This window comes from Parasteatoda tepidariorum, chromosome 8, assembly GCF_043381705.1.
Source record: "Parasteatoda tepidariorum isolate YZ-2023 chromosome 8, CAS_Ptep_4.0, whole genome shotgun sequence".
NCBI lineage: Eukaryota > Metazoa > Arthropoda > Arachnida > Araneae > Theridiidae > Parasteatoda > Parasteatoda tepidariorum.
In genome coordinates this window covers 64,836,428-64,848,820 of record NC_092211.1, presented here as the reverse complement: position 1 = coordinate 64,848,820, position 12,393 = coordinate 64,836,428, and the positions used below count along the sequence as shown (strand labels likewise).

The 12,393-nt window shown below is 30.9% G+C and overlaps 1 protein-coding gene across 1 annotated transcript in view; it reads left to right on the top strand.

Annotated features, from left to right (window-relative positions):
• Positions 1-4,357: 4,357 nt before the first annotated feature.
• LOC107437308 (ankyrin repeat domain-containing protein 31) overlaps positions 4,358-12,393 on the top strand; it is a 26,093-nt gene continuing 18,057 nt past the window's right edge. Inside the window, exons 1-4 of the mRNA XM_016049285.4 lie at positions 4,358-4,489; positions 6,835-6,916; positions 8,300-8,386; positions 8,473-8,544. Of these exons, the coding sequence (XP_015904771.3) occupies positions 4,431-4,489; positions 6,835-6,916; positions 8,300-8,386; positions 8,473-8,544 (300 nt within the window). The 5' untranslated portion in view covers positions 4,358-4,430. The remainder of the gene's footprint in view (positions 4,490-6,834; positions 6,917-8,299; positions 8,387-8,472; positions 8,545-12,393) is intronic.

Below are 12,393 nucleotides of genomic sequence, written 5' to 3'. Positions count from 1 at the left end.
AAACCAATTTCGATCTAACATATTTGTTTTTTCATTATTAGGCCAGAAATATAAATAGCAACCCTCAAAGTAAGCTGAATGGCGATGTCACGTTAAAATCAAAGTAACTGACTAAACAAGTTCTTCTTTAAAAAAAAAATGTTTTTCCTTGATTATTTCTGCATACACATGGCTATTTCCAAACAATTTGATGACTACTTATATTTTGAAAACAAATTTCGAATAAATTTTGCAATGCAAATAAATTGTAAGAAATTTGAAAAGCTCCACATTTATGTTAGTGGTATACATACTTGGAATTCAACGTATTTTGAACAAAAACAATGTTTTTTATTTTTATTTTTCTGTAAATATTTCTTGACAATTATGAATGTTCCCAAACAAATTGATGCTCACTTTCAATTTAATAGACCAGTTTCAAACGAAGTTCACATCCTAAAATAGTATAAAAACTTTGCAGAGCGTTTACCATCCTGGTTTACCATTACGCTAGCAAAATACAGACTCTTAAATTAGCATGTTTTGGACTAAACAAGTTCTTTTTTTTAAATTTCCCATAATTATTTTTTAACATACATGAGTATTTAAAAACAAGTTTATGCTCTCTCTTAATTATGAAACTAGTTTCAAATGAAATTATCGCATTGTAAAAAAAGATTTTTAAAAAAATTGCTATGTGTCCTCCCTTATGTTAAAGGCATATACACTCTTAAATTAGCATATTTTGGACCAAACAATCCCTTTTCTAAAAAAAAAATTATACATAATTTTGACAGAAATGGATATTTTCAAACAAATTGACGAACTCTTTTAGTTATTAAACCTTAAGCCAATTTTAAATGAATTTATCATTGAAAAAAAAAACTTCCGAAATTCCCAAAATATCCTGCTTTATGTTAGTGATATATAGTACACGCATTCAGAACTTAGCATATTGCATACTAAACTTAGCATCTTGTTTGTAACAAGTTCTTTTTTTTTAAAATTATGATTATTTCTTGACGCATATGGGGATTTTGAAACAAACTGATGCTCACTTTTAAACTAGTTTTGAAAGAATTTAATAGAGCAAAAAATTATAAAAAATTTGCAAATTGTCCTAATTTATGTTAGCATTAAACATACAGTGAACTAATCGTGCTTTGGCAAACAATTTTTTAAAATTTATCTTCTTTTCTTTTTTTAAACAATTATTTATAATTATAAAAAATATAAGTAAGTCTATACGGACTGGAAATGTGGGACCTAGAGGAGCACTTGACCAAAGGGCCCATAAGAAAATGAAATTTTTTTAATTTTACAGAAATATTAATAAATTGTTATTTATTTTGTTAATCAACTTTTGCGAGAGGGACCCGATTTCTTAATTCAAATTCTGCATATGCGTTTGGTTGATTCCTACAGTTTCTAAATAGTAGGCTGAACATTCCTATAGTCATCAAATATTTTATTCATAATGCTGAGAAGGAAACTGATTATGATGAAAGGCCCACCACACCACAAACTGTTGCTGACCACCTCAATAAAAAGGGCCCACCACAACTTCAGTTCAGAGAATGATCGTATTTTCAGGTCTATGGTCAGTCTGACCCTGTAAGCATACCTCCCTTTTGATAGCGATATACATATGCACTTATCGAGTTTTGGACTTAACAGCATGGGTGCCATCTGCGCAGAGGACAGTGCGAATAAGTCCCTTTAGTAATAAAAAATATGCCCTCCAATATTTTAGACAAATAAAACAATAGAGCCGTGATGGCCCAAGGGATAGAGCGTTTGCCTTCCAATGAGGTGAGCTAAGTTCGAATCCCAGTGATGGCTGGTTGATACGAATGGTCGGCTCGCACCGACCACAGAACTGACGTAAAATATCCTCAGTAGTAGACGGATCATGGGTTAGAGTCCTCTTGCCGCCTGGCTAATCATGGGAGGTTTTCATGTTTTTCCTCCCCATGTACCGCAAATGCGGGTTAGTTTCATCAAAAAGTCCTCCACGAAGGCTAATTTCTCCCAATACTTGATCTAGGAGTTCACTTGTCTACTGGACTGGGTTCAAAATTACAAGGCCATGGTATTGAACATTGGTAGTCGTAAACCCAAAATTAGGTCGACTATTCATGGTTATAAAATAAAATGAAATAATAGTCAAGAATCATAACCGATTTAAATTTCACAAAGGAAGAATCAAGCTTATATTAAATCTTGCAATCATTTAAGAAATAAAGAAATTTTTCTCAAATGGATAATTTAATTGTTACTGTGTATTTTAATTCAGCCCACCTCAAAAATTTAGAGCTTATTATAAACCCAAACTTACTCTTTTTATTCGCACAGTGAAAAATGTTACATAATCTACGTTCTTTATAAATATATATTTTAAGAATCCATATCGAAAATGAAATAAAAATATGTATACAAATTAAAGGTAACTGCAAAGAAAGTTTTCAAAGCGAATATAAAAATTCTTGATCACAATTATAAAATTTGCTAATCCGAAGATAATAAAATGCAAAGAAATATTTTTTACAACTTATTTATTATTTTATTTAATAAGAGTCTGAAAAAATTTGGAATTGTAAGGTATAAGCTTTTTTTTAGCTATAAGGCAAAATACAAAATTTGAACAAATGAGACAAATAATTTTTGAAAATAATAAATAATTTTTAAAAATTATTTTTTTACATGAAATTATTTTTGGATTATCGAATTTTATAATTGTAACAAATTTCTTTTTTTTTTTATTTGCTTAAAAAGTTCCCAAGATGTGACTGACCAAACTAGTGGGACCTTTTCCAAATAGGGGCTACCCCCTCCAGTTTGAAGGTTTAGGTATCCAAACTCATCGAGAAAAAAAAGGCATGTATATTCAGAGAAAATACGTTTTTGTTCCAGATTTCGAAACTTAAAATATCGTCTGCTGTGTTACATGTTTTTTTTCTAATTTTTTTTGAGCAGAAAAAAAAACTTCTTTTGTCTCTCAAAAATTTAACTCATCTAAATTTTAACTTGGGTTTCTGAATTTTTATAGGTTTTTTAACATAAGCATTAGACAATATTTAAATTTGTGGAGATAAAAGCTTGCAGGGAAAAATATACTATGATGTCTTACGAGATCGCGAAAAGCCATAAAAATCCTGTTAGTTGAAACTAGTTTTAATATGACCATACTATCTAAAAAATGAAAAATGAACCATACTAGTTTAGAGAAATTAAAAAATTAAAAGTGTTTGTTTTTTCCTTCAAAAAAGAACTTTTTTTTTTAGAATAAATTTTCATTTTCATGTAATATGAACATAAAATATGCCCGCCAGGTGGCCGAGCGGTTAGCGCGCCTGACTGCGGAGCCAGTGGCCGCGGGTTCGAATCCCGCTCTGGGCATGGATGTTTCTCTCTCTTGTGTTGTCCTCTGTTATGTGTGATGTGTGAATGTGGTCCACCCTATGAACGGGTTTGTGGCAGTGTGGCGTGGGCAATGTTACAAAAGAATATAAAATATTCATTCATATTCTAGTGCTAGTATGCATTGCATGCTATCGATAAAGTGTTCACGACCCCATAACCAATTAACAAGTGTTAACTTAATAGGTTTATTAGAAGTTGAGAAATCTAGCCTGTGAGGTGAAAAAATTTGAATTGAGAAAAACAGATATAAAGGTAAAACTTTGAATAAATTAGTATTTAAGTTTGCAAACGATTCCAGTTTAGAAAGTAGGTGTGTTATTTTTTTGTTTTCAGTGAGCGGGTTACAATATTTTTGCTGTATGTTTTTGAGTATTATCTCATATCTGGCGTCAAATTTCTCAGAATCAAGCAGGTCATAGCTCATTTTTTTTTTCAAAAAGAAAGAGAAATCTGGAATTTAATTAGAAAAAGTACTTTTGTACTTAAATCATTGAATATTCTTTTTCGTTTATTTCTAATAATAACGTTTACATTCGGTTTAAGTCAGATCCATAAATCAAAATTGAATTTTTTTTAAATTCTATATTTCCCTCATTCTTTTGAATAATTAGAAGAACTGTATAATTCGAATATTCTATTTCAAATTTAGCTCAAATAATTAAGGTTTTCAAGAGCATTAACGACTCTGCCCATGGACTTTTTTACTGTTCTGGAACAAAAGAAAGCATGAAGGTCGTAAAATATAGAAGACGTTTTCGTGACTTGATTTCAAAGAAAAAGAAAAATTCGAACATTTCGGAGATAATTCCAATTATTGTTTGATAAAATGATAAAATGTAATATTATCCTTTTCAGCATTCGTAATCACCATGGTGATCTAAGGACTTCTAAGTTTTGGAGATGTAAGGCGAAGGTGGGGGGGTGGTGAAGAATGTAGGGCAAAATTTTGTAAAAACATTCCTTCTTAATATTTGGTTTATAAGAGTTGAATTCGTATCAAGGTTAAGAGTGTCGTGTTCTCAAAACGTATGGAAAAAAGTGATGTGAAAATTCCGAAATTTGTCATACAAAGAGTTGCTACAGAATTGTAAGTAATTTATGCATTTAAATGCTTTCGTATGATCTATATGCTATACCTTTTTATAATTTTTTGTTGCAATTTATGCGATAAAAGGTAATATTATGCATTATTCTTGCGATTTTTCGCAACTATAGTTGAAAAAATACATTGTCGTATGTAGTATACTATAACTATAGTAGTATACTATAACTCTTAGTAGTATACTGTAACTATAACTAGTAGTATACTATAACTCCTAGTAGTAACACAATAGTCCAACTTTGCACGGAACTTGCCAAGTAACTTCGCTCCTATGGGAGCGAAGCTGGAAAGCCGAGTCAGTTCTACGAATTCAATAAGGTTATTAACAGCGATGGAACGTGCACCCAATAAAGTTAAAAGTGGTGTTTAACAGAAAAGACTAATCAATCAAAAAGTATGAAAACTTGCAGAATTTAGTTGCCTCTTATTTTCAGTTTCTCTTTGTATTAAAAAACTGTAAGAACAGCTGCCATCGCTGCTGGGGTGTTTAACTTTACGTTTACATTTTAGTTTGTTATGTAAAAAAATATAAATACTTTGGAACTTGAAATTATGAAGGTTTGTAGAAAAATGTTCAGGAACTAGGGAAAAAAATCAACATTCCACGATTAGTTTGAAAATTATTAAGTGGTAAACTTGTAGGTAGAAAAAATACCACGAGGCCCGCTCTGTCGGACGAAGAAATTCAACTAAGGACTATTTTTGTTTATGAAGTTAACTCGACTTTTTTTTTTTAAAATTCAAATTTTTACAAAAGTTATTACTATTCCAAGGGATTTTTTGCGCATATTTTCCAATTTTTTTGCTATATGTTACATTTTGATTTTCAGAGCGAAAAACTTAAGAACTTAGGAATTTGAAATTACGAAAGTGCGTAGTGAAACGTACAAGGGGTATGATGAAATAAAAGAGTTACTTAATTAGGATTTGATTACTATTTCTATAATTGTTAAGTTGCCGGGATAGTCTGTGCTTGGATCCATGTCCAAGAGGTCATGAGTTCGATCTCCACCAACCGAAAACTCCCCGTGTAGTAAATGGTGATTGGTGTACGTTAAATCTGTCGAGTCACAAAGTCCTCCATGTTCTCATACCTCTGGGAGTACTGAATTGGAGATTGATCGTTCTCTGGTTCAGGTCAAAATTATTATGATCCGTGGATGAATGAGTCCGCCCTATAAGCGTGATGTGGCTTAAGTTGTATTCTTGACCATAGATGGCGCCACTGAAAAACAAGAAACGCTTCCTCTACCTTAAATTGCTCAAGCAGGTTTTATCAAGCAGGCTGCTGGTATTGGCAAGTGGCATTAGAAATAACAGCTACATAATTGTTAAACTTGTAAGTTAAAAATACCCTACTCTCTGATCTACAGTTTATTGATTTGCTGAAGACCATTTTCCTTTATGAACTTAACTTGCGTCTAAAAGTTATTACAAGTTTAAGAGTTTTTTTCTTACTTATTTTACATAAAAAAAACAACTTTTTATTTATTTATTCATTATTGCAGAAAAATTTATTTGCATCTCGCCTGATGCTCATTTTATAGTACTCAAAATTGTCAAAACTAACATTGGAAGTAACTTAGAAAAATCGAGTTGATATAACAATTAGTTTTTCAGATATTATATTCATTTCATGCAAAATTTTATCTTAAAATGTATTGCAAGAATTTCTTGTAAAACTTTCAAAGAAAGCAGATAAGATTCAATGTTTTATTTGATGTTACATTGTTATTAAAAAACTGCTGCCTTTACGTTTGACTTTTTTAAAAAAAATTATGAGAAATTCTTGCAACACTTTTAAGGGAAATTTTTTTACATAAAATGAACATAATATCTGGTAAATTAATTGAGACTATACTTGAGTGTATATCAACTCAATTTAGATAAATTATGTACAACCAATATGTACAATTTAAATCTTATCCTCTATCTTAATGCAAACACAATCTGGAAACAGTATTATGGAATACTCCAATGATCAGTCATGAACAGACATACAGACAATTTGTTTTTATATAAATAGGGAGAAAGTGGGGTACCTCAATAGTGTTGAAATTAGTTCTATTTTCTTGCGAATAAACTTTAAATAGCACTTTACTAGTCAAGAAGTTAGCATATTGGCGTGTTGCATTTCGCAGCACTATTTAAATAAGTTTATTTTACCCTAACTCTCTAAATTATTTTATGTAAACTCTCTAATATTCTATTATTCTTAAAACAAGCCTCATTTATCGGTCATTTTATTTACAAAAATTATTGTTGATCCAGCTTATTATACACATTTAAAGACTAACAAGCCATTATTATACATGAAATTTGTCTTTCAGAAAGCATTTCATCGAAGACAGGGACACGGCTTTCAAATTCCATCCATGGCAGACCAGTTCGGTCTTAGGTAAATTCCAAAAGGTATATATCTTATTTTTTATTCAACTCCTTTCTTCCTCACAGTGGTTTCACACTTGAACCACTTATTTTCGAATTTTTTTTAAAATTCTATAAATGTTATTAACAGTAAGATTAGAGCCGCTATGGCTCAGGGGACAGAGCGTTCGCCTACCAATGAGGTGAATCGGGGCTCGATCCCGGTGATGGCTGGTCGATACGAATTCGGCTTGCATCGACCACAGTGCTAACGTGAAATATCCTAAGTGGTAGACGGATCATGGGTTAGAATCCCTTTGCCATCAGGCTAACCGTGGGAGGTTCTCGTGGTCTTCTTCTCCATGTAACGCAAATGCAGGTTAGTTCCATCGAAAAGTCGTCCACGAAGGCATATTTCTCCTAGTACTTAATCCAGGAGTTCCCTTGTCTTCTGGATTGGGTTCAAAATTTCAAGGCTACGGAATTGAACATTAGTAGTCGTAAACCCAAAATTGGCTCGACTGTTCAACGGCTGTTATAAAATAAAATAAAAACAGTAAGATTAGAGTTGTGACTTAGGGATAGAGTGCTCGCCTTCCAATGAGAACCAGGTGCAAGTCCCGGCGATGGCTGGACGTTGCGAATAACTCACCCGGCTCGCACCGACCACAGTGCTGACGTTAATTATCCTCAGAGGTAGACTGATAACGGGTCAGAGTTTCCTTGTTGTGAGGCTAACCATGGGAGGTTTTAATGATTTTTCTCTTCATGTATCGCAAATGCGGGTTAGTTCCATCAAAAAGTCCTCCACGAAGGCAAATTTCTCCCAATACTTGATCCAGAAGTTCCCTTGTCTTCTGGATTGGGTTGAAAATTACAAGGCTACGTTGTTGTTGGTCCGGCTGTTCAAAGACGCGGTTATAAAATATAACAGTAAGATGACTTTAAAGTTTGAAAGGAATAGAGATGAGCGAAATCCTTCATTTTGCTGCTTGGTATATGCAAGGGAGTGCGATGCCTTGACTGATGTAAAAGCATTGACATCTAGACTCGGGATTAATGTGGTGTGCAATTATTTCCGAAATATACGCAGAAAACATTAAAATTTAGCTAATAGTGCTGACGTAAACTGTGCTTAATGGTAGACAGATAACGGGTTAGAGCTCCTCGCCATCAGGTAAGCCGTGGAAGGTTTTAGTAATTTTAATTTCTGAGTTAAGCGAATGCTTGTTAGTTCCATCAGTTCAGCTTGTTAGTTTGTCCCAAAGTTTGGTACAACAGTTCTCTTATTCTTCTGGTTTGGATTCAAAATTACAAGGCTACGGAGTTGGTAAGTCGTAAGCCCGAAATAAATAGGGTTTTTTAACACCAGTTATGAAATAGAATATAAAAAATTCAATGAAATATGTTTACTGAAAAATATTCTAGACTATACACCTGGGTCTTCCTGAAAGAGCAATTCATCATCTTCACGACACTGGAGCCGCCACTGAGATTTTAAGGTTTGCTAAAAATGTGAGACAGTTCGATAACAACTAATATCATATTTTTGGAAAAATGCAATATTTATTTATTTATCGTTTCTATTACTTTTTTCTCAGGTTGAAAGCTGTGAAAAAATCAGAAAAGTTACGAGTCATTTGTTTGGACTTCTGGGAATAAATATATCCAATGTGAGTTCTTGACTGAAAACTAAAAACAAGCACTTTAACTCTTTGACACAGAATTTTTATGAAAGTATTTTTCATATTTGTTTCATTATTTTATATTAATTTAGTTCAAAACAAATGGAAAATATTAAATTTAGTATTTTAAAAATTTATGCTTATGAAATACAGCAGGAAACAACGTTGACTTTTTCAATCCTAAAGGTAAAATCTTCCAACCACAGCTCACTTTCGAAAAATAATGTTTCAAATTTGCAGTTATTTAGATGTAATAGAAATTCATAATTGAAATTTCCTTAATTTATAAAATAAATTATGGATAAATATTTGAATATAAATAAAAAAAATATTATTTTTCAAACAACTTTTTTTTTCGTGTTTTATATTTTAGTACAAATATAATTCCGATAATCTAGCAGATTTATTTTAGAAACTATTAAACTGTTTTTTTATAATTAAAAAATACCAAAATATATTTTTGCTTGTAATTAGAGAGTCGGAAAAAATATTTATGAAAGGGACATCGGTTTGCCATTTGCGTCAAAGGGTTAAGACTGTAGGGTAATAATGTAGGGATACAAGATTAATAAAATTTGTATTCTAAGAAACATTAGAACACTATTTTATGCTGAACACTGATAAAATGCTTTAACTTTTACTTCTTTTTGCTTTAAAAAAGTATTAAAAAAAGACTTTTGCATCAAATTGTGCCACTAGAAGGGATATATATTTTACTAATTAATATTTAGTGGTCGTAATGTTCTGTGAAGAAATAGAAATATGGTTGTCAATTTACTTTGAACTAACAAACAAACAAGAGTTTTTAATTTTCTAACAAAATATTTAATTTTTACTTTAAGTCAAAAATATGATCCTTTTCAGTTTTATGACTAATTATTATGTTTTAAATCGTTGGAATAACGTGGAAGTTAAAAAATCTCTTTTCATAACAGGAAAATATCATAATCCCCTTAATACCATAGTATAATAGGACGCTTTGACTCTATTGTTAACTTGAAATATTGTACTTGACGCTTCGATGCTTGATTATAGCTAAAATATTGTTGAAAAAGAAGTTCATGAAAGTTTGACGCCCAATGATTTAATTTGATTGTTCCGCCAATCAAATTTAAGAAATATTTTTTTTAAAAATTCATAATTTTGCAATTTTCAAACATAAAACATATTTTTTATGAAAACAAAATCGAAAATATTCGAACTCATTTGCATTAAGTGAAAGAACAAATGTTAGATTAAATTATGTAAATGTTATATTAAATTGCTGGTTCTAGGCAGGCTGCTATTGTTTTTAATCGTACACATATTCATGAAGAAAAAAAAAAAAGAAAGCGCAGAATTTAACCCAATAACGGGCAACTTTTTCAAAAAGCCCAAGACTAGTATTACAATTATTTCCTTCTTAGAAATTATCTCACAAGGGAAACTAGGGAAATGTGACTCGCCAATTTTGAAATAAACTAGTGGGATGTATGCCTTATGAGGAATAATTTTAGGAGGCAACATTCGTTCCGGCCCATAGAAGGTCCTATGAGAGATAAAAAATAATTCAATATATAGAAAAATCGGTATTTTATTACTTGTTGTTGTTGTAGTTCATTTACGTCGCACTATAGCTGCACAATGGGTTATTGGCGACGGTCTGGGAAACATCTCTGAGGATGATCCGAAGACATGCCATCACAATTTTGATCCTCTGCAGAGGGGATGGCACACCCGTTTCGGTAGCCTTACGACCTGCACGCGAAGTCGAGAATTTTATTACTTCAATGCAGACTATTAGTTATTGTAACTGTCTCATACTCCAGTTAATTTGTAACTAATTGGTTAACTAATTAATTATTAATTAAGAAATTAATAATTAAGTATGTATTAATTAATTATTAATTAAGTAATTAATAATTAATTTATAATTAATTAATTATTAATTAATTATTAACTAATTATTAATCAATTATTAATTAATTATTAATTAATTATTAATTAATTATTAATTAATTATTAATTAAGTAATTAATAATTAATTAATAATTAATTATGTATTCATTAATTATTAATTAATTAATTTATTTATTTGCAATTACATACTCCAATTAATTAAGAAGAAAAAAATGTTTAAAAATTTATAAAAGTTTGATGTAAATTTTTTTTAAAAATTAACCTAACAGGTTTTTCTGAAAAACTACAGATATATAAAATTTTCAAAATCAATTTTGACAATAAATATGCATTATATAGTACGTGAAAGTACCACAAAATTAATGGGAGTATGAGATAATTACAATGACTAATAGACTCTGCATTGAAGTAATAAAATACCGATTTTTCTATATATTGAATTATTTTTATCTCTCATAGGAACTTCTATGGGCCGAAACGAATGTTGCCCCCTAAAATTATTCCTCATAAGGCATACATCCCACTAGTTTATTTCAAAATTGGCGAGTCACACTTCCCTAGCTTCCCTTGTTAGTAGCAAGTTTGCATATTTCGTCTTTTTTAATATTTTTTTTAAGCAAGTAGAAAGCAGAAATTAAAGCATTTTATTAGTCCTCAGCATAAATTAGTCTTCTAATCCTTCTTAGAATGCAAATTTTATTAATCTTGTATCCCCTACATTATTAGCCCAAAGCCTTAACTCTTTGACGCAAATGGACACCGGTGTTCCTTTTTACAAATATTTTTTCTGACGCTCTAACTACAAGCAAAAATAGATTTTGCTATTTTTTAATTATAAAAACAATCTAATAGTTGCTAAAGAAATCTATTAAATTATCGGAATTATATTTATACAAAAATTTAAAATAAAAAAAAAAAGCATTCTGAATAATTTTTTTTCCATCCATATTCAAAAATGTATTAATAATTGATTTTGCAAATTAAAGAAATTTCAATGATAAATGTCTGTTGAATAATCTAGATCTAAATAACTGCAAATAGTTACAATTTTGAAAAACTATTCTTTGAAAGACTTATTTTTAACGCAGAAATAGACATTGGTGTTTCATGCCATATTTCATAAACATACATTTTTTTTTGTCGTATGCCTGTTTAGGCAGTGGGGGTGCGATTGTTCCTGTTTTTCAGTGGCGCCATCTATGGCCAGGAATTCGACTTCTGAAACGCCATTCACACAACCATAACCCGTTTATAGGGCGGGTCACATTCACACACAAAAGAAAAAGGACATAGAACACAGAGAGAGAGAACGAAACATCCATGCCTTGCCCGGGATTCGAACCCAGGACCTTTCTATGCAAGGACAGTTCCCTACCCCCTACACAGGCCTGTGGGTAACATACATTATTAAAATGCTAAATATAATAATTTTCAGTTTTTGCCCTAAATTAATACAAAATAGTGGGGGAAAAAATTAATTAAAAAATATTAATTAACCTAAGGTCTTCCTAAGAGTATAACTTATAAGATTATTTTCGTTTTATTTACCAATTGCCATTGTAATTTGAGGATTTCAGAAATTTCTATAGAATTCCGAAACCTTATGGTCAAAAATATTTAACAGTGGAAAACTGCAAATGAACGAATGAGATCAAGATTTTAAGCAGAGTTTTTGTAGATTTCTCCATCCGTTGCTTTTCTGGTTCAAAATGAAAAGTGTCTGCTATTTAGTTATTGAATAGTTGATGAGTATCTTTTGGATTTATTATATCTTTCTGACGAAACTCTCTGTCATAAAATAATCTCAATCATTGTGTTGCAGCAAGCTAAAAATGAATAAATGATAATAATGAATAAATATTATGATTAGGACTGGGCGATATTAGAAATTATATATCGTGATATATCGTCAGTTTTGCATCGCCTGTGGAAGACGAT